Genomic DNA, 23868 nt, shown 5'->3' with positions numbered 1-23868 from the left:
GCGGAGAGAGAAGACCCAGCAGAGGCAGAAGACAGCGGAGCAAGGAGGACCGGCAACGGAATAAGACATTAGTGGAGGGAGACAAACCGGAGGATGAAGATATCGCCGAAGGGAGAAGAAATCAGAAGAAGAGACGCCAGAGCTGCTTCAATAATTACTTTGTGAAAAACCTGAGTACTGTTTTTTAATTTTAACTCTTTATTTTTTGGGGTGAATGGGTAGGGGTACAATGTACCCCAAACTCCTTCACATAGGGTGGGGGCCGGGATCTGGGGGCCCCCCTTGTTAAAGGGGCTTCCAGATTTCGATAAGCCCCCACCCGCAGACCCCGAGAACCACCGGGCAGGGTTGTCGGGAAGAGGCCCTTGCCCCATCAACATGGGAAAAAGGTGCTTTGGGGTAGAGGGGCAAAGGCACTCACCCCCCCATGTTGAGGGCACGAGGCCTGGTATGGTCCGGGGGCGAAGGCACTCGCCACCCCCCCTTTTCATGACCTGCTAGCTGCGTGGTCAGATAAGAGTCTGGTATGGATTTTAGGGGTACCCCAGAAACGTTATTTTTTTTCATTTTGGTGAGGGTTACCCCTTCAAGATCCTCAGCGCACAAGCCGCACTGCAAGTTGGATCATCGTGATCCAATTTCTGGTGCGACTTCTATTCACATTAATGGGATCTCGTAGGGAACCATTGATTTTGACATGTCAAAAAACGCTTGGCGAGGCTTAATGCAGCTGTATCCAGCGTTAAGCTGCATTTTGCAGATTTTACCATTGTCAGACATTTTTACAGCTCTAATGCCTCTCCTCAGAAAGCGCTGGCCCTGGAGGTTTTTTTTGCAGCTTGAAAATTCCTATGCCACTTACAGCTCCTAAAAGCCTGTATGTGCATGAGGCCATAGAATAACATTTAAAGGGGTTGTAAAGGTAAAAAATTTTTCACCTTAATGCATTCTATGCATTAAGGTGAAAAAAATACTGGCAATACCGCCGCCCCCAGCCCCCCCGTTTTACTTACCTGACCCCTCGAAAGTCGGCTGCTCGTTCCCGACATCCATTCCGCTGCTCAGCCTGGCCGCTGATTGGCTGCAGTGGATGGATTGGAAGCAGCGCAGCCATTGGCTCGCGCTGCTGTCAATCACATCCAATGACGCGGCGCGCTGGGGGGCGGGGCCGAGTGATACAGCGAGCGGCTATAGCCGCCGGCTGTATCACGGGAGCGCGCCCGCAATAACTAACCACCATGCGAGGGAGCTCACATTGAGGTGGTTAGTTCTTGCAGGGAGGAGCTGAAACAGCCACCGAGGGACCCCAGAATACCAGGTTCGGGGCCACTCTGTGCAGAACAAGCTGCACAGTGAAGGTAAGTATAACATGTTTGTTATTTTTAAAAAATAAAAAAAATTACCTTTACAACCCCTTTAAGTTGCAAAAAAAAGTCTGATGCTGTGAAAAGCAGCTGTAAAAATGCCCTGTGTGCATGAGGCCTTATGTGTGAAGGGGTGTAAATGTAAATATTGTAAGATATCATAGAGGGGGGTGTGTATGACTCATCTCATTTGTAATTGTTTTGGTCCAATGGGAGATTTTGTTTTTACCCATTTAGAAGTATTGGACAAATGTCACTGTGTAACCAAAGGGTTGGAATTTGAGGCTCTGTATCTTTAAATTTCCACAGTAAAATCATACCATAGTGTAAGATATCGAAGAGGGGGGTGTGTATGACACATCTGCATTGTAAACGTTTTGGTCCAATGGGAGATTTTGTTTCTGACTCATTTTGAAGTATTGCGAAAATGTCAGTTTGTAGCCAATGGGTTGGTATTTGGAGCGCTGTATCTTTAAATTTCCACAGTAAAATCATTCCGTATTGTAAGATATCATAGAGGGGGGTGTGTAGGACACATCTGCATTGTTAACGTTTTAGTCCAATGGGAGATTTTGTTTTTGACCCATTTAGAAGTATTGGACAAATGTCACTGTGTAACCAAAGGGTTGGAATTTGAGGCTCTGTATCTTTAAATGTCCACAGTAAAATCATACCGTGTTGTAAATGTTATAGAGGGTGATGTATGTGTGACAACTCTGTGTAATCATTATTTTGTATATTACATTACATTTCGTTTTTCTGTGTTGAATATTCAACCAAAAAAACTTGTCTGATAGCAAGACCACTGATTTGCAACTGTCTGATGGCTTGACTCCAGTTGCTTTTAAGGTATAGGGGTTAGGTAAGTAGTGAAGATTGAGAAAAAAAGAGTCAAGATCTATAAGGAACACAAGATGGAGAGAGCCTTCTAAAGGTCAAGACAAGTCGCCAGCTAAGAGCAGACATCCAAGCAATGTTGATCAAGGTCATCATCTCACTTCTCATTATTATTGTTCCCCGTTTACAAACACCATAGGTTACCAGCCCTAATAGTTGCTGCATTTGTGGTGGAAAGTCATTGCAAGCCAAGCTAGTATGTGAAGTCTACCTGGAACAAGCAGTATACAGCCCAGCAGTGACCTCAAGATGGAGGGAGCCTTCTAAAAGCCAGAACAGTCACCACTTAGGCGCAGACATCCAGGCAATGTTGATCGTTGGTCATCATCTTACCTCTCATTATTATTGCTCCCCATTTACAAACACCACAGGTTACCAGCCCTAAGGCTCGGTTCACACTGATGCGAGTTCATGACGAATGCGATGCGTCAAAAACACTTTAAATTCGCATGTCATCCCTAAAGTCATTGTTTTCAATAATGGGCGTTCACATACATGTGTTGCGATTCCTCTACGGATGCGATTAAAACAGGGTCTTGTGCATATTTACTGCATTGCGAATTTAGTCTCCATAGACATCAATGTAAATCGCTCTTAAATCACATTGATGGTTCACATATGTGCGAATTCCACCACACTACTCTCCACAAAAACCAGGAAGTACACAGGAAGTTAACACTTTTTTTTTTTACATTATGATTCCATTGGCTGGAATATCAATCGCAGCTATGTCCAACTCCTGAAATTTGCGGTAAAATCGCGTTAAATTCGCACCTCACAAAGGACAAAAAAAAAGAACAAAATCATAGCACATCAGTGTGAACCGAGCCTAATGATTGCTGCATTTGTGGTGGAAAGTCATTGCCTGACAAGCTAGTATGTCAAGTCCGCTTGCTGGAAGAGACAACTGACAAAAGAGTGGATGTCTTGAAAGTAGCCGCCTTGATTAAAAAATCAGCCAAGGAATTGATACTTGAAGCCTGTACTCCCGACTCGGTGGCTGAATTGCCTAGCACTTCCAACCAGAGCTAGTAGGTGGTGTCCAAATTGGAAACCTTTCGGAGGAAGAAGGCATTAAAGGGGCCACAGGCTTTGACAATTGCCCAATAGAGCCTTTTGCAAGGGCAGTTAAGGACGCAATTGCCTGGGGTGACATGGGGGAAACACTCCGCAAGGTTAAAAAGTACACATTTTTCCCTTCACTGAACTGGAGGAGTTAATCCAGAAAGAATGGAAGGGGGTCAGAGGAAAAAAGGCCTGTATAAACAGGTTGTTCAAACTGTATAACCTGAAAAAGCTAAAGGTCAACCTGCTGCAGTCTCTTCCGATAGTGGTTGCCTCAATAATGCAGCTGGCAAGACACGTAACCTTGGTGTTACATTCAAGGAGGCTCTAGTCTGAAAATTAGATGTAGATCTGAAGCACTCCTATGTACTGTAGCATCTGCAGGTGCCTGCAGACCAGCAATAACCAGTCCATGTGCTGAGTGAGTCTAATAGGAGTGGTTTCATAATTATCAACCAGCTGCTGCACCTGCAGGTCTCTGAGGAAAGGGGCAGGGTCTGCATCCCTTTAGATGCCAATCACACAAGCAGGAAATTATGTTTTCAGGGGGGCGTTCTGTACACATTGCATTTTACAGAAAAATACAGCCCTGCAGATTGAAAGGGAAAGTGGAGTTACCCTTTAAAGAAGCCCTTCTGGAGGAAGTGAAGAGACAAGGTGGTAACAGCTTTGTAAGAGCTGAAATTGGCGGGAGGCTCTGTGGCGGATATGTCAGTAGACGTCAATTGATGGTTTTTCAAGAGCAGTGTTCCCCCAAAGTCACAGCAAGCAGAGCATTATGGCTGAAGCCGTGGTCGGCGGATTCCACCTTAAACATAAAACTGGTGCAAGATACCAGACAACGTATCTAATCTATTCAGGAGTAGACAGGATACAGCCATCTCAAGGGTGACCACTAGCAGGTCAGGGCGATATCATCTGACAAAACAGAAAGGTCAAGCATACAGACGGCAACTCCCAAGTAGATACAAGGAGGCAAAATCCTACGGACTGGGAAAAAGGTTGGGTACTTCTCCAGTTCCTTTATTAATCTTCATTGTTGAAGCCTTAAAAATCTAAGGCACTTGTCTTGGGAGACCAGCAGAAGTTCTTTTTAAGGGTGCACTCATCCAAGGACTGGCTGTGTAAAGCTTTGCGCACACACCTGGATGGAAAATATTCAGGATCAGTGGGCCATATCAGCTATATTGGTGTGAAATTGGAAGTTTGAGGGTTGTCCACTTTCCGATCTCTTCCAGTCAGCCAGGCTACCAGATTTATAGGAAAAGTAAAAAATTCTGGTCCAGTTTTTAGCCGGTTTAAATTTTAAAAAATTAGCAATTGTGAATGTTCCAAGTGCCCAGAGGCGATGAGGATTCGTGCTAAAATTGAAAAACCTCAACAAGCACAGAAAGTTGGAGTCGTGCAAGATGGGGAACCTCCAATCAATTCTATTGATAAATCTGGGAGATTGGATGCTTTGTAAGTTTATCAGACACCTACTTCTCCCAATCCATCCTTAATTCCTCTACCAGTTTCAGTGCCTCCCCTTCAGTCTGTACACCTCCCCCATGGCATTCACTAAGGTCTTACTGTCTGCAATAACGATGGGGAAAATTTCAGTAGAACTTCCACAAGAGAAGATCAGTCCTCTGATAGTCAAAGGTGCTTTGAAAGCAAAGTCTCTTCAAGCAGAACATTGTCTGAGTATCCTTGGTTCTTCGTAACTGACCAATTGTTTTTGAATGGAACATTATTACATCATGTGGTCATGGAATGTTCAGCTTATGAGGCATAGTATTGAATGTTCTTGAACTGAGTAGTGTTCATGCCCAGACTGTCCATAGGGCAGACCGGGCGTTTGCGTGGCCTCTGGGCCGCATGTCTGGCTGTGACATGCAGGGCCAGCCGCCATTACGGGTTCCAAAATGCAGGGCCGGCCGCTGATGTTCTGCGCTACATGTAGGGTCGGCTGCTGGTGGTGGTGGTGGGAGGAGCAGAGGCATTCTCCACCTACCAAGCCCATCCATGGCAACCCAGCCAGCCGCTGAATAGAGTCTCTGTTCGTGCATGCGCCCCGCAGCAGACGGGCACCTGGCAACCAGGACGCCAGGAGAGGAGGAGGGACGGAGAAGCCAAGGAAGTGGTCGCTATGGGGAGGGGGTGCTGTCCGCAAGTGAACACAGGTGGCCGTGCTGTGACAAGGGGGAGGCGAGCTGCGGGATGTCAGTGTATCTCCCCTGCTCGCCCCCCCTTTCTCCTGTCAGCAGAGCACGGCTCTCATCTTATTTGGCTGCTTAGCTTGTTGCCAATTTGCTTCTGTCCCCATTGGCCACAGTGGAGGGCCAATCAGAAGAGGCTAGCAGTGCATCATGGGACATGTAGTACTGGAGGATTGTAAGCCCCATTGTTGTCTACAGGCAGCAGACTTCAGCCCCCAGCATGCACTCTGCTGGGAGAAAGAGTGAGAGCCTGGAACCCAGGAAGAAGCTGAATGACTACTAAAAGAAAAAGAGATGACTGTGCTGGGGGAAGCCAGAGAGAGAGCCACACTGTACCCACACCACCAGAGAGTGCCACCACCACGCTGTACCTGCACCACCACGCTGTACCCGCACCACCAGAGAGCGCCATGCTGTCCAGCGCCACCAGGGAGAGCGCCATGCTGTCCAGCACCACTGGAGAGAGAGCAGGTTAGTGTCACTGGGCAGTGTGGGCACAATAGGAGACAGACAGTACTAGCATTGTATGGCCACAATAGGATTGGGACATCGTAATATAAAGGGGACTGCACTGTAATCATTGTCCCTGCACATTACAGGTGGAGCACCGACACCAGCCACCCCCGCGAATGTCTTACATAGTCAGGTTGAAAAAAGACACAAGTCCATCCAGTTCAACCTTAACCTCTACCGAGGTTAGGGTTGAACTGGATGGACTTCAGTCCCTCTGGAAAAGTTGGCTGCTCAGTCTAAAATGCCGGGCCTATTTTTTTGTCCCAGTCTGGGCCTGGTAGTGTTCAAAGCCGTTCTGTCATTCACTCTTTTTATAAGAGGAGCAAGAGTTGTATTTTGCCTAGACCGCAGTAGAAGGGTAGAATTCTTAGGCTGTCAGTGCAACTTCCTGTATCAATTTCAATAATAAACTGCCTCTACCAGTGATGACAGGTCTGCTCTCTCACGGCCAGTTTTGCCACCCAGCTCCAAAAGGCTGCCATGTCAAAGGTGCTCAGTGCAGGTAGTGGCTGCCTTGTGTCAAGCCAGAGAGGTCTCCATGAATAAGACTTATCAGAGAATATGCAGATCTTACACAGCAAAAGCCTGGCGTCTTTTATCACCTAAACCAGCCAAGGTTCTGCAGTTCTTACAACTGGGGCTGAACAGGGGCCTAGGTTTAAATATGTTTAAAGTTCAAAGTTCAGCCTTGTCTGCACCTACAGGGGTTTAAGGAGTCCTTAACCATTTAGTGGTGCAATTCTTAAAAGACTTGCATGAAGTTATAGACCTGCCAGGAAACCATTGTTCCCTATGTGGGAATTGCTTATGGTCCTCAGATCTATCAAGGCCTCATTTCTATCCTAGAGATCCGGCTACACTCTGCAATGTAACTCTAAAGACCATATTTCTGGTTGCTACAACCTCTGTGAAAAGGGTGTCAGAGCTGCAGGCTTTGTACTTAAGGAGCCTCACCTAACGCTTTACCTGGACAGAATAGTCCTAAAACTCCAGACTGCTTTTATCCATGGAGTGTCTTTCTCCTTCCTCTTTACCCAGGAAGTCAATTTACCAGTAATAAGGAGAGCCGGCAAAACTGTAATCCTTGAAGTGACGTTTATTGGTACATCAGAGTGACAATAAAACAATAAAGCTAACGCTTTTCGGCAATAGCCTTAGTCGGAGCTACGACTAAGGCTATTGCCGAAACGCGTTAGCTTTATTGTTTTATTGTCACTCTGATGTACCAATAAACGTCACTTCAAGGATTACAGTTTTGCCGGCTCTCCTTATTACTGTTGCATTGGAGTGTGTTGGGACACATCCAGCCTCGGCACCTGTGAGTGGACCTGGTGTATGGATTGAGTTGTCCCTGCATAGAGCGCTGTTACCTTTCTTCTTTTCCAAGTCAATTTACCGTCTTTCTTGGTTGAGTGAGAACCACATCCCCTGGATGTTGATTTAACTCTGATGACCTGCTTGGCAGCTACCTTTTCACTCAGGAAAGCTGAAATCTGTGCTTGGTTCCAGCATGACTTAAGGCAGGGTCAGTCAGCATCAACACATACAGTCACCGCCTAGATTGACAATTAAAAGAGCTTACTCTTCACAAGACCTTCCTGTTCCAGAGGACTTAAGAGCACATTCAACTAGGGCAGTGCCAGCTCTGTGGACAGAGCAGTGCCAAGTGTCTCTTGAGGCTATTTGCAAGTCAGCAATATGGTCCTCCCAAGACCCCTTCATTACACTTTATTAGGTGAACCTGACTCACAACAGTAGAATTTGGAAAATGTATTGTGCATACTTGCGCTACTGACCATTACAAATTTTTTCTTGCACCCTCCCGTATAACGAGTTGGTTCCCATTGTACGTTGCCATGAGGCACCAGGAAAATGGAAAATTGTATACTCCCCTTTCCATAATTTTCCTTTTCTGGTGCATCTTACATAGTAGGTGAGGTTGAAAAAAGACACAAGTCCATCAAGTCCAACCTATGTGATTATATTTCAATATTACATTATATAGCCCTGTATGTTGCGGTCATTCAGGTGCTTATCTAATAGTTTCTTGACACTATCAATGCTCCCCGCTGAGACCACCGCCTGTGGAAGGGAATTCCACATCCTTGCCGCTCTTACAGTAAAGAACCCTCTACATAGTTTAAGGCTAAACCTCTTTTCTTCTAATTTTAATGAGTGGCCACGAGTCTTGTTAAACTCTCTTCTGCGGAAAAGTTTTATCCCTATTGTGGGGTCACCAGTACAGTATTTGTAAATTGAAATCATATCCCCTCTCAAGCGTCTCTTCTCCAGAGAGAATAAGTTCAGTGCTCGCAACCTTTCCTCATAACTAAGATCCTCCAGACCCTTTATTAGCTTTGTTGCCCTTCTTTGTACTCGCTCCATTTCCAGTACATCCTTCCTGAGGACTGGTGCCCAGAACTGGACAGCATACTCTAGGTGCGGCCAGACCAGAGTCTTGTAGAGTGGGAGAATTATCGTTTTATCTCTGGAGTTGATCCCCTTTTTAATGCCAATATTCTGTTTGCTTTGTTAGCAGCAGCTTGGCATTGCATGCCATTGCTGAGCCTATCATCTACTAGGACCCCCAGGTCCTTTTCCATCCTAGATCCCCCCCCCCCCCGTGTATAGATTGCATTCATATTTTTGCCACCCAAATGCATTATTTTACATTTTTCTACATTGAACCTCATTTGTCATGTAGTCGCCCACCCCATTAATTTGTTCAGATCTTTTTGCAAGGTTTCCACATCCTGCAGAAAAGTTATTGCCCTGCTTAGCTTAGTATCGTCTGCAAATACAGAGATTGAACTGTTTATCCCATCCTCCAGGTCATCTATGAACAAATTAAATAGGATTGGTCCCAGCACAGAACCCTGGGGAACCCCACTACCCACCCCTGACCATTCCAAGTACTCCCCATTTATCACCACCCTCTGAACTCGCCCTTGTAGCCAGTTTTCAATCCATGTACTCACCCTATGGTCCATGCCAACCGACCTTATTTTGTACAGTAAACGTTTATGGAGAACTGTGTCAAATGCTTTTGCAAAATCCAGATACACCATGTCTACGGGCCTTCCTTTATCTAGATGGCAACTCACCTCCTCGTAGAAGGTTAATAGATTGGTTTGGCAAGAACGATTCTTCATGAATCCATGCTGATTACTGCTAATGATATCGCTCTCATTACTAAAATCTTGTATATAGTCCCTTATCATCCCCTCCAAGAGTTTACATACTATTGATGTTAGGCTAACTGGTCTGTAATTCCCAGGGATATATTTTGCGCCCTTTTTAAATATTGGTGCTACATTGGCTTTTCTCCAATCAGCTGGTACCATTCCAGTTAGTAGACTGTAAAAATTAGGAACAACGAACAACTTCCCTAAGTACCCTTGGATGCAAGCCATCTGGTCCCGGTGATTTATTAATGTTAAGTTTCTCAAGTCTAATTTTAATTCTGTCCTCTGTTAACCATGGAGGTGCTTCCTGTGTTGTGTCATGAGGATAAACACTGCAGTTTTGGTTACTGAAGCCCCCCGATTCACTCGTGAAGACTGAGGAGAAGAATAAATTCAATACCTTCGCCATCTCCCCATCCTTTGTAACTTTCTCATTCTTTATGGGGCCAATATGGTCTGTCCTCCCTTTTTTACTGTTTACATACTTAAAGAATTTCTTGGGATTTTTTTTTGCTCTCCTCCGCTATGTGTCTTTCATGTTCTATCTTAGCCGTCCTAATTGCACCCTTACATTTCTTATTGCATTCTTTATAAAGTCTGAATGCTGAGGATGATCCCTCAACCTTGTATTTTTTTGAAGGCCTTCTCCTTTGCTTTTATATGCATTTTTACATTGGAGTTAAGCCATCCAGGATTTTTTTTCGCTCTTTTAAATTTATTACCCAATGGGATACATTGGCTAATGCCCTTATTTAATATGCTCTTAAAGCAAACCCATCTCTCCTCCGTATTCTTTGTTCCTAATATTTATCCCAACTTATGCCTTTTAGCAAGGTTTGTAGTTAAGGGAAGTTGGCTCTTTTGAAATTCAGTGTCTTTGTATTCCCTTTATGTTTCCTATCTGTTTGATTTATACTGAAACTAATTGACCTGTGATCGCTGTTACTAAAATTTGCCCCGTATTTCCACATCTGTGATCAGGTCTGTATTGTTGGTAATCAGTAGATCCAGTAATGCTTTATTTCTAGTTGGTGCTTCTACCATCTGACCCATAAAATTGTCCTGCAAGACATTAAGGAACTAGCGAGCCTTAAATGAATGCGCGGTTCCCTCCGCCCAGTCTATGTCTGGATAATTAAAATCCCCCATTATGATAACACTTCCCATCCTTGCTGCTAATCCAAATTGTGATAGGAGATCTGTCTCCACTTCCTCCCTCAAGTTGGGGGGCCTATAGCATACTCCCAGTATTTTCCCCTTAGCTTAAATCCCTTTGGCGGACAAGAATGTAAATAAGACAGCGCTTAGGATAGGTGTGCGTAGGTCTGCTGCCTCCCCTAATGAGAATCCCGTAGCCTCCCTGGCGGTTTTCCCGAGTGTGGCTCGGGGTTAAAATTCAGTACCATTAGCGGTAACCCCGAGCCACACTCGGGATCGCATTGCAGGATCCTGGGGCGGCGTTACTTACCTTGTCCCCGGGATCCTGCGATGTCCCCCGCAGTGTCCGAGGGCTGTGTCCTCCTCTGAAGCCTCTCCGTGCCAGGCTCCATTCCCTGCGAGCGGCGCGACGCACGGGGGCGGAGCCTGGCGGCAAATTCAAAAAAATGTCAAAATCATAACACATACAGTACTGTAATCTTACAGATTACAGTACTGTATGAAATGATTTCACATCCCTTTTGTCCCCAGTGCTTTGGCCCATGCCCTGCATGCAGTTTTACATGATATACACTGTTCTTTCTGCCTGGAAACTGGAGATTGTCCATAGCAACCAAAAAGTGTCCCTTTACGTCAAAAGTGGCTTTAGACCAGCTAGAAAACAGCGATAGTAAATTAGAACACTTGCAGAATTGAGCGATAGTGAATTGTGGGGAAATTTATTTTATTACTATTTTTTTTTATTTTTTTTTATTATTTATTTTTATTTATTATATTTTAATTTATGTTTTTGTGTTTCAAACTTTATCATACCCGGGATATCTACTAGACTCTGGTTTGGACAGATTTAAGTGTGTTATTGTTAAGATTTACAGACCTACAATATAAAACGCCAAATTTCCATGCAAAATAATGGTACCGCTTTCAGCACCTAAAATCCGAAATAATCATACCGCCAGGGAGGCTAAGGGAACTCTAAATGATGAATAACAGAAAAATGGGGAATGTGGCGCTACCTATTGGCAAAAGAATGGCACTGATATCGCTACTACCACCAATATCCTAGGTGGGGAATCTATGGGTGGCCTGAGTGCTACACTGATGCTATGTATATACCACTCATACACTATGTATGCCCCTACCTCAAATACAATCACTATACTATATATATAATAACAGATAGTTTGTTACCTACAGGTGGGTAATGACATCACATCTTGCATACATGCATATTATATAAGTGTATCAAAGAATATATATTACACCAAAGCCCACCAGGTAGTCACACGCCTAAAGTATATAGCAATTATACCCGAGTGTGCCAGGTGTGTGTAAATAACTAAAATCATACACAAACAATCAACTACGTGTCCAATGTGCTAAGCGTGGTTACCTGAAATCTGCCTTAGTAGAAGGATTTAAGTAGGTGGGCTTTGCTGTAATATATATTCTTTGATACACTTATATAATATGCATGTATGCAAGATGTGATGTCATTACCCACCTGTAGTAGGTTACAAACTATCTGTTATAAAATATATATATATATATATAGTCATAGTGATTGGATTGTATTTGAGGTAGGGGCATACTTATTGTGTATGAGTGGTGTATACATAGCATCAGTGTAGCACTCAGGCCACCCATAGATTCCCCACCTAGGATATTGGTGGTAGTATCGATATCAGTGCCATTTTTTTTGCCAATAGGTAGCACCACATTCCCCATTTTTCTGTTATTCATTAAATCCCTTTGGAGCTCTACCCATAAGGATTCCACCTCCTCTCTAGCTCCCTCAGTGATGTCATCTCTCACATACACTTGTACATTATTCTTGATATATAGGCATACCCCTCCCCATTTTTTTACCCTCTCTATCCTTGCGGTATAGGGTATACCCTTGAATGTTTGCCAGCCAATCATGAGAGCTGTTGAACCAGGTCTCTGAAATTCCCACAAAATCCAAATCCTCCTCGTACAACAGTATCTCTAGTTCACCCATCTTGTCCGCCAGGCTCTTGGCATTGGTGAACATGCCACATAGTTTAGACCGGTCGCATATTGTCCACGTATTGGGTGTTTTGAGATTGCAACTAGGACTTGCTACTATACTTTGTGTTTTTGTTCTTTGGTCAACCTACCACTAATGCCCCCAATACTACCCTCTGGAATATCTTCCGCGCTGACTATCTCTACCTCTGGACCCCCCCCATCGCCTAGTTTAAAAACCCCTCTAACTTTTTGGCCATCTTCATTCCCAGCAGATCTGCACCCTCCTCATTTAGGTGCAGTCCGTCCCTTCTATAGTACCGGTTACCGACTGAGAAGTCGGCCCAGTCCTCCAGGAACCCAAACCCCTCCTTACTACACCAGCTCTTCAGCCACTTGTTTACTTCCCTAATCTCCCTCTGCCTTTCTGGTGTGGCTCGATGTACCGGTAGTATTCCTGAGAATACTACCTTGGAGATCCTTTTCCTCAATTTAGCTCCTAAGTCCCTAAAATCGTTCTTTAGGACACTCCATCTGCCTCTGACTTTGTCATTGGTGCCAACGTGCACCATGACAGCCGGGTCTTCCCCAGCCCCTCCCAGTAATCTGTCCACAAGATCCGTGATGTGCCGAACCCGAGCGCCCGGTAGACAACATACTGTTCGGCGCTTCAGGTCTTGGCAACAGATTGCCCTCTCTGTCCATCTAAGAATTGAGTCCTCTACCACCAGAATCTGTCTTTCCTTTCCCTTTGCTGCCCCCCCACTCTCACTGGAGGAGTTCTTCCCCTGGCAGCTAGGAGAGTCCCTCAGCTCCAGCAGTGCTGGTCCCTGACTGGTTTCACCAATGTCACTCAATGGAGCGTACTTATTGGGATGCTCCAGTCCTGGATCGGCCTCCCTGGCACTTCCCCATCTACCCTTCCTCACTGTCACCCATCTACTCTTTGCTAGTGCCTGCACCTCTTTGTCTCCACCCGCCTCTGTGCTGGCCCCTGCCGGCACCTCTTTGTCTCCACCCGCCTCTGTGCTGGCCCCTGCCGGCACCTGCTGTGTACATTCCTGGCTCACCTTTAGTATGGAGGGACTTCTCAGTGCTGACAGTTGCTTCCCCAGATTCAGAACCTGGGCTTCCAGGGAAACAATGTGCTTACATTTTGCACAGCAGTATTCGCCCTCGATCGAATGATCGAGGAACGCATACATGCCGCAAGATGTGGAGTCACCTCTCCACATCCGATGGGCATCGTACCTATTAAATTTAGTGAGGATTGGGGATTTTACCCTGTCCAAATTACCTAACAGCTAGCTTCCTGGCACTAATACTCAAGACAATACACAGGCACTGGCAGACCTACATGCCACTGGCAGACCTATGTGCACTCGCAGGCCACACTCGCAGACCTACGTGCACTTGCAATACACAAGTATACCATATACAAGTACTAACGATCCACACACACTACTCAGACAACACTCAGATACTCACACTACACAGGTACTATGACCCCTGTTATAACCTCCTGTTTGAAACTCTGGTTTTAACTCACCACTTAGACCAGTTCCACGTGGACAGAGTTCCAGCAGACTCATAATGAGCAGGCTCACAATGAGTTCTACACAAGGTTATATAGGCCTCAAGCACCTGTGAGCAATTAACCACTCCCCTTAATTAGTAGTCTGAAGGAAGTAAAGGGGAAAAAAAGAGCTGTTTAAAAAGTGACAGAAAAATCTTAAATTGCAGCATACAGATTCCCACCCAAATGGTGACAGTTATAGAGAATGCTGTGAGCCGGGTCTGTCTTTGGTTTATAGTTAACCAGTCCTATCAGGTTGTGAAGATCCACCAGGAAAGGAAAATTACTGAAAGGTAAGTATACAATTTTAAATTTTTTTCTGACATGACATGACACATGTATGGGTACAGGCTCTGCCCCCTGCCCAATCACAGGACCTATACTATACTATATAAATGAGTCACTTCCCTCAAGGCGGCACTCTCCCTTTTTTTTTTTTTTTTTTTCTTGCAATGCTCAGCCGGTTATGCAGCCGTTTAAAGCAAATTATTTTTATTTTTACCCTCACCTTGCCGGGTTTAGCCTCTCCTGTGATGAAGCTCCCTCCGTTCGGGTGTAAACTGCCTACAAGAGGGAAGCCTCCCCCATGTCCAGGTACTGGGGTTGTAGGATGCTGGTCTCTAGAGTTTGTACAAGTGTTTCCTTCATCATGACTCCATGGATGGACATCAGTGTTGCCAACTGTCCGTTAATTTACAAGCAGCCCGTAAATTTCAGCTCATTTTCGGGCTGCCTGTAAATGCCCATTACAGGCAGTGGCGCCCATAAAATAGATGGCTGCGGGCCGACATGCAACTGCGCGTGCACTGTTCCGAAGCATGCCGGGCTTGGAAAAGCTTGTACACGCTTGCCCATTTTCGGGCGGGTGCATGCGCAGTGACATACTGGCGCCACTCTGTGCCATTTTTAAATAGAATACACTTGATGTCGGTGGTGCCATGGCCACAGAGTAGAGGCAGACACTCATGTGAGAAGGGAGCAGATAGTGCTGTGGGGGCCAAAGGGGGCAGAGAAGGACATTACTGTGGGGGCTGAAGGGGCAGAGGAGGACAGTGCTGTGGGGGGGTATATGAAGGTGGGCAGAGGAGGACTCTGCTGTGGTGGGGAGGGTGAAGAATGGAGGCAGAGGAGGACACTACTGTGTGGGGCAGTGTTGCCAATGCCCGTAAAAAATATGGCTATCCGCAGCCTCTAAGCATCTCTTGTACCATGCCCGCATCCCCCAACCATCTCTTGTACCATGTCTGCAGCCTCTGACTATCTCTTGTCTTTTATCATGTCTGCCGTCTGAGTGGGAGTGCCGCCTGGATGGGGGTTACAGGAGGAGTGTGTGTGGACTGGAGAGGAGACTGAGCCCTGCGCGGTGCACATGAGAGGAGGTCGGTGACAGCGCTGCCATGCCAGCCTGAGGGGGTCACTGATGTAAGGGGGGAGTAAATACAATAATTTGTGAGGGGGCACTGCTATAAATGTTCCCCCTTATAGCAGGGAACCCCCCTTACCTTAAGTGAATTCACTCTGCAAAAGGTGGTCTCTGGATACATAGGAGAACACTATTGGCTTCTAGGAGCAGAAAAAAACGCTAGTGTGCATGGAGCCTAAAACATATAAAAAATGCCTGGAATGGGAAGGGTCAGGGACACAAACAGACTCAAAGACACACATTCCTTCATATACTGTATTTACTTACATCCATGTATATTGACATACACAAGACAGATGTTCTCTCTCTTTTAGGGCCCATTCACACTAGGAACTGCATGTGCGGTTTCTGTATGATTCAGATGCAGTTCTGTGCGGTGCAATTTCAACCCATTCATTACCGCTCCAAAAGTTGTGCATGCATTACTGTTTGAAACCCTGCAACCGGACCGCATGGTACTTTTGTCCCTGTGTTTGTGATCTGCGTTTGGGGTGTCATTAACTTTGCTCTGACACCTGCTGCAGATCACAGAGGCGGTGCAATTGGAATGTGGTGTGGGAAACTTCACAAGAACGCAGGTTTCCTGCACCCCATTCTAGTGAGAACGGACCTTCCTCGGAACACTTCACTTCTTTTTTACTCAGAAGGCTGAGATATGCTTGCTTGAATCACATGGTAGAACTGTATTCTTCTCACTTGTGTTTTTCCTCGTATTTGTATTTTGCTTACACTGCACTGTTTTATTTATTTATATATATATATATATATATATATAATAAAATTTTTACTTTTTGTATTTTTATGTCATTGTGTATAACCCCTTCCAGTCCTAGCATACGCAGCTATGCGACCTCGGCTTTCGGGGGTTATACCGGGATGATGCCCGCAGCTGCAGGCATCATCCTGGTGCTGTTTTTTTAGAGCCAGCGATCGGCTTTCCAGGGATAACAACCGATGCGGTTAAAAGCTGCTCGATTGTTATCCCAGGGGAGCGGGATGGGACGTCCCGCTGCTCTGACTGGGCCTCCTGTCCCAGCGGGAGACCTGATCCTCGATCCGCCTCTTCCGGCAGCTAGAGACAGACTGGCACAAAGCCAGAAACGGCTTAATTCCAGTCTCCTGAACGTAAACACGGAAGTGACGTCACAACATCACTTCCGATTTAGTCGGCTGCCAATGGCACCGGATTAAAATATATATAGATAGTATTCAGAATCTCAGTTTTCGGTGATCTGAATACTTTGAAGTGCAAAGGAGGGATTGGAGGTCTTTTAGACCCGCCGATCCCTCCATAAAGAGTACCTGTCACCATGGATATTTACATTCCTTGTGACAGCAATAAAAGTGATCACATTTAAAAAAAAAATAAAAATAAATTTAACACAATTAAATAAAATAAGAAAAAATGTTTTTTAAAGCGCCCCCATCCCCCCGAGCTCACGCAGCAAAGAAAACGCATACGGAAGTTGTGACCGCATATGTAAACGGTGTTCAAATCACACATGTGAGGTATCGCCGCGATCGTCAGAGTGAGAACAATAATTCTAGCCCTAGACCTCCTCTGTAACTCTAACCTGGTAACCGTAAAAAAAAAAAATTAAAACGTCACCTATGAAGATTTTTAGGTACCGTAGTCTGTCGCCATTCCACGAGTGCGTGCAATTATAAAGGGTGACATGTTTGGTATCTATTTACTTGACGTAACATCTTTCACATTATACAAAAAAATTGGGCTAACTTTACTGTTTAGGTTTTTTTTTTTTTTTTATTCATGAAAGTGTCCCTTTTCCCAAAAAAGAAACGTTTAACACATCGCTGCACTAATACCGTGTGACAAAAAATATTGCAACAATAGCCATTTTATTTTCTAGATTCTCTGCTAAAAAATATATGTATAATGTTTAGGGGTTCTAAGTAATTTTCTAGCAAAAAATACGGATTTTAACTTGTAAACCAAATGTCAGAAATAAGCTAATGCCACGTACACACGATCGGAAATTCCTCCAGCAAAAGCAAAAGTCGGATGAGAGCTTTTGGATGGAAATTCCGACCGTGTGTACGCTCCATTGTACTTTTGCTGGCAGCATTTCCTGTCAGTAAAAGATTGAGAGCAGGTTCTTTATTTTTCCGACTGAAAAAGTTCCTTCAGAGAACTTTCATGTGACCGTGTGTATGCAAGCCAAGCTTGAGCGGAATTCCATCGGAAAAACCATCCAAGATTTTTCCGACGGAAATTCCGATCGTGTGTACGGGGCATTAGTCATGAAAGGGATAAAAATCACACTTTCTTTGAAATCAGATGGCCAGTAGCTGCAACAAAAACCATCAAATATCCATATGGTGCAAATCTAAATAAAATCTATAAGTTGCACTTACAAAGTGAACACTCAAAATAACAAAATGACATTAAGGTGAGTGGTAGGCTGATTAATGAATAAATGAACCAAATAAAATCAATTAATAAACAAATAGACATTTGATGAACAAAGGAAGAAGGTCCATGAGCAGTTCAAAGAGCACTGATGGGGGGGGGGGGGGGGGGCGGGGCAAGTCCACTGAGGGGAACGACTGTCCAGAGGTCAGACACCTTCACCGAAGACATTTACAAAATCTTTGAGTGTCACAAAATTCTACAGCCAATAACTTTGGGGTAAAAGATAAAAAAAAAACAGATTGCTCTATCCACAGTAACTAGTGCAGCAGCTGTCAGAATACAGCGGGTCCTGCCGGACAGTGACTGTAGCTGATTACCTGTAGTAGTTGTTTGGCTGAGAATTCCACCTGACTCCTTGTGATTGTCGGATAGAAGAAGGCTGGGTGCCAACAGGGCCGCCCACTGACTGAATGTAGTCTGTAAGTCAATCAGTGTATGTCCAGCTAAAAGCAGGGTCTACATGGATCGAAAATCATCTGCTTCAGCAAGAACCGGCTGACTTTTGGTCCGTGTGTACCGCTGTCTGTTCAACAGAAGACAGTCTAGTGACCAGCTTTAACTGAATGGTAATGCTGGAAATCCAGCATTCATCCAGTGCTTTCAGTGTACTCTGGCGGGGGAGTCCCTGCTGTCAGTGCTGTCAGAATACAATAGCTCAGTGGTAGTAGAGATTCCCCCCCCCCCACTTCCACATTGTTTGTGTTGATGCAGGGATCTGTCAGATTTATTTATTTATTTATTTTTTTAGTTCAGCCCACTGGTTGAACAAATGACTGAATGTGTATACCCAGCTTATAGAATATGTAAACCCAACATTCCCTATTCCTGATATGTGACTGCTGTCCCATGTACTGGTATGAGAAAGTATCCTGTTCTCTTTGTATTGCTTCCTTTGTGCGAAATCCTGCCAGACCCTCTGCTTTCCTATTACATACTGACCACACCAGGCATAAGAGCACAGTGTGGACAGTTTTCTGGCCGTGCTAAGAACTCAGCCTGCTCTCCTCCAATGATTTGACTTGTCCTGACAGACCCAACCCCCCCCCGGGCACAGCCTTTCAGCCTTTCACTGGGAAGATCAGTGGGCTGCTGTTTCTCCTTCCCCTGCTCTTATGCAGCTGAGAACAGAGGGAATGGGATCATTTATAAAAAAAAAAGGGAAAAAGTGTTTAGTGGTTTAGTGTTTTTTTTATCTATAAACAAATGTTTTGTCTTTCATTTCTATTTTAAACGGAATGGGTTATTTTATAAGGGGAGGGTTTACTTAGACTTTAAGCCTAAAGAGAAAGGGATCCAAGTTTAAGAGTGTTTTTGAGGTAATTGAGACTGAGACTCCAGGCACAATTCTTACCTCCCAGCTTTATTATCAGAGGTTCGGAATCCAAAAATTATAGGGGCACAAAAAATTCCCTGTCCCTATTCAGACCCAAGTCTAAAGTTTAGAATTTATGCACCATCAGTTTAGGTAAGGATCGAACTGAGGAAAGTTTGATTTAAATAAGCATGGGTAGATCGCTGGGTACTGCCATGGGGGACACACATCCACATCCTGCGGAGAAGTTATTGCCCTGCTTAGCTTAGTATCGTCTGCAAATACAGAGATTGAACTGTTTATCCCATCCTCCAGGTCGTTTATAAACAAATTAAATAGGATTGGTCCCAGCACAGAACCCTGGGGAACCCCACTACCCACCCCTGACCATTCTGAGTACTCCCCATTTATCACCACCCTCTGAACTCGCCCTTGTAGCCAGTTTTCAATCCATGTACTCACCCTATGGTCCATGCCAACGGACCTTATTTTGTACAGTAAACGTTTATGGGGAACTGTGTCAAATGCTTTTGCAAAATCCAGATACACCACGTCTACGGGCCTTCCTTTATCTAGATGGCAACTCCCCTCCTCATAGAAGGTTAATAGATTGGTTTGGCAAGAACGATTCTTCATGAATCCATGCTGATTACTGCTAATGATATCGTTCTTATTACTAAAATCTTGTATATAGTCCCTTATCATCCCCTCCAAGATTTTACATACTATTGATGTTAGGCTAACTGGTCTGTAATTCCCAGGGATGTATTTTGGGCCCTTTTTAAATATTGGTGCTACATTGGCTTTTCTCCAATCAGCTGGTACCATTCCAGTCAATAGACTGTCTGTAAAAAAATTAAGAACAACGGTCTGGCAATCACTTGACTGAGTTCCCTAAGTACCCTCGGATGCAAGCCATCTGGTCCCGGTGATTTATTAATGTTAAGTTTCTCAAGTGTAATTTTAATTCTGTCCTCTGTTAACCATGGAGGTGCTTCCTGTGTTGTGTCATGAGGATAAACACTGCAGTTTTGGTTACTGAAGCCCCCCGATTCCCTCATGAAGACTGAGGAGAAGAATAAATTCAATACCTTCGCCATCTCCCCATCCTTTGTAACCAGATGTCCTTCCTCATTCTTTATGGGGCCAATATGGTCTGTCCTCCCTTTCTTACTGTTTACATATATAGAATTTCTTGGGATTTTTTTTGCTCTCCTCCGCTAGGTGTCTTTCATGTTCTATCTTAGCTGTCCTAATTGCACCCTTACATTTCTTGTTGCATTCTTTATAAAGTCTGAATGCTGATGATGATCCCTCAACCTAGTATTTTTTGAAGGCCTTCTCCTTTGCTTTTATATGCATTTTTACATTGGAGTTAAGCCATCCAGGACTTTTGTTCGCCCTTTTAAATTTATTACCCAATGGGATACATTGGCTAATGCCCTTATTTAATATACTCTTAAAGCAAACCCATCTGTCCTCCGTATTCTTTGTTCCTAATATTTTATCCCAATTTATGCCTTTTAGCAAGGTTTGTAGTTTAGGGAAGTTGGCTCTTTTGAAATTCAGTGTCTTTGTGTTCCCTTCATGTTTCCTATTTGTGTGATTTATACTGAAACTAATTGACCTGTGATCGCTGTTACCTAAATTGCCCCGTATTTCCACATCTGTGATCAGGTCTGTATTGTTGGTCAGTAGATGCAGTAATATTTTATTTCTAGTTGGTGCGTCTACCATCTGACCCATAAAATTGTCCTGCAAGACACTAAGGAACTGGCGAGCCTTAAATGAATGCGCGGTTCCCTCCGCCCAGTCTATGTCTGGATAATTAAAATCCCCCATTATGATAACACTTCCCATCCTTGCTGCTAATCCAATTTGTGATAGGAGATCCGTCTCCACTTCCTCCTATGTAAACTACTTCTCATTGGCCTGCCTCTCCATAGGCTATTTAGCTCTGCGCTACTTTAAAGTTCTCGGTCATGCAACACTGTACCCAAATGAAATTTATATAAATTTTTCCCACAAATAGAGCTTTTTTTTGGTGGTATTTAATCACCTCTGCTGTTTTTATTTTTTGCTACATTGCTATAAAATATAAAAAAAAAACAATATTTTCTACTTTGTTGTAAAACATATCCAATAAAATTAAATGTCATCATAGATTTAGGCCAATATGTATTCTGCTACAAAAATCCCAATAAGTGTATAATAATTGTTTTGCGTGAAAGTTATAATGTCTACAAACTATGGGATATATACTAAAATTTACACAGCTCTGACACTATACTGGTAATGGCGGCGATCAGCGACTTATATCAGTACTGTGATAGCGTGGCGGACAATCTGACACTAACTGTACCTCGCTGGGAGGGTCACTAACTGACATCACCAGTGACACTAATACAGTGATGAGATATAATACAGTACACTGTCACTGTACTAATGTGCTTATTTTACTAACAGAAACAACCATAACACTGATCTGTGTACAGAGCCCTGTGTGTTTGTCAATACAGGGCTCTGTGCTGTGATTGGCTACAGGCGATATGCAGGTCTTGGCTCTGAATGATTGGCCAAGACTGAAGAAATCTAAAAATCCTGCTGTAGCCAGTGACAGCGCAGAACAGAAACCCAGAACAGGCTGGATGACATCTATGTACATGATCCAGCCTGCTGGTACCGCCTGTCCCCAGTAAATGTATTGTGGGTGAGTGGGAACAAGTTAAATGGTTCTGTGCCCATCCCCCAATCTCTCCTTACCTGGACAGGTGACCCCGACTCTGCTCTCCTCCGACCGGCTGACCCCATTCTCCACAGTACAGGTGATGTTCCAGGGCCCCGGTGACCCCACAATGGCTGTAATGTTATTGGTGGATGCAGAATATCTCTCCTGGGATCCTCCAATCACAGATAGACTGATATTCGGCTTAGTCCCCTCCTCCACCCTGCAGGAGATCTCAGCGCTGCCATTCCGGAGACATGAGACATGGAGGAGCGGAACCGATACTGGAACTGAGAGAGACAATCATTTCCATTGATTAGGTCCAATATATACACAGCATGCCCCTCCCCCATCCTTACCTATAATCAGGTGTGCAGACATCTTCCTGGAGACTGGAGGAGATAGATTGTGTCTGTGTGCACCCCTCCCCCAACACTAAATCCCTCCACTAACATGACACCCATTTTCTTCAGTCATGTGACCCCCATCAGGGTTGTCACCCCACAAAACTTTTATTTACTGACAAAACATTTAGAATCTCCTGAAGAAGCTCATTATATTACTGACAACCTGAAATATGACAGAAACTCCTATTAGAGACGACTCTTTCCTAAGAGCTGAAACCTGATTGGTTGGTGTTGGCAGAAGCTCCGCCCTCCATTGGGGATCTGTCACCCCGCCATCAATGGTCACATCTACCACATGGGGACCCCGAGCAGAAGGCACAGCACAGTTCAGATCACAGCAACTTCAGGAGGGCTGAGCACTGCAGATGTGAATCCACAGGGAATGGTGAGGATGGGGCAGTAATCAGAGGACATTGTACATACGTCTCTCCCAGATCTTCTACTATATAATGTATGGATAGAAAGACACGGGGAGGACACTGCTAGGACTGGGGGTGGGGGTTGGATGAACTTACCTTCCACATGGACGATGTATATAAAGACACAGAGTGGGGAGGACACTGCTAGGACTGGGGGTGGGGGTTGGATGGACTTACCTTCTACATGGACGGTGTATATGAAGACACGGGGAGGACACTGCTAGGACTGGGGGTGGGGGTTGGGTGGACTTACCTTCTACATGGACCGTGTATATAAAGACACGGAGCGGGGAGGACACTGCTAGGACTGGGGGTGGGGGTTGGATGGACTTACCTTCTACATGGATGGTGTATATAAAGACACGGAGCGGGGAGGACACTGCTAGGACTGGGGGTGGGGGTTGGATGGACTTACCTTCTACATGGACGGTGTATATAAAGACACGGAGCGGGGAGGACACTGCTAGGACTGGGGGTGGGGGTTGGATGGACTTACCTTCTACATGGATGGTGTATATAAAGACACGGAGCGGGGAGGACACTGCTAGGACTGGGGGTGGGGGTTGGATGGACTTACCTTCTACATGGACGGTGTATATAAAGACACGGAGCGGGGAGGACACTGCTAGGACTGGGGGTGAGGGTTGGATGGACTTACCTTCTACATGGACGGTGTATATAAAGACACGGAGCGGGGAGGACACTGCTAGGACTGGGGGTGGGAGTTAGATGGACTTACCTTCTACATGGACGGTGTATATAAAGACACGGGGAGGACACTGCTAGGACTGGAGGTGGGGGATGGATGGACTTACCTTCTACATGGACGTAATAATCTTCCTGTATATGGTCTCCTGTAGAGTTGTATATTTCCACACGGTATATCCCGTCATTCTCCAGAGTCACATTGGATATGATCAGACTTCCATTCTCTGATATCCTCATATTGGGGGAGAATTTCTCCTCAATTTTCAATCTGCAGTTCCTGTGTATAAGTATTCTGCTGCTATTATTTCTAGTTGGGTCTTCATATTTCCATTGAATCCGGTCACATCTCCTTGTATCTGGATGGTTGAGGGTGAGATGACGTCTGATGGGGATGAGAAGGTCAGATCCCGGCCAGGTGAATATTTCCTCCGGGACATTTCCTGTACAGACAGAATACAGATCCCAGTCAGGTCACAGTGTACGCTCCCCTCC

The 23868-nt window shown here is 44.9% G+C and overlaps 1 protein-coding gene across 3 annotated transcripts in view; it reads right to left on the bottom strand.

The window, feature by feature from the left end:
* The window catches only part of LOC141129506 (Fc receptor-like protein 5), a 654812-nt gene that overhangs the window by 202541 nt on the left and 428403 nt on the right, over positions 1-23868 (bottom strand). For all 3 annotated transcript variants that reach the window (XM_073617582.1, XM_073617583.1, XM_073617581.1), the window contains exons 2-3: positions 23484-23816; positions 21881-22132 (exon numbers count right to left, since the gene is read on the bottom strand). In XM_073617582.1, the coding sequence (XP_073473683.1) occupies positions 21881-22132; positions 23484-23816 (585 nt within the window). The remainder of the gene's footprint in view (positions 1-21880; positions 22133-23483; positions 23817-23868) is intronic.

This window comes from Aquarana catesbeiana, linkage group LG02 (genome assembly GCF_042186555.1).
Source record: "Aquarana catesbeiana isolate 2022-GZ linkage group LG02, ASM4218655v1, whole genome shotgun sequence".
Lineage (NCBI taxonomy): Eukaryota > Metazoa > Chordata > Amphibia > Anura > Ranidae > Aquarana > Aquarana catesbeiana.
Note: the sequence above shows the minus strand (reverse complement) of the source record. Positions and strands in the feature narration are given on the sequence as shown.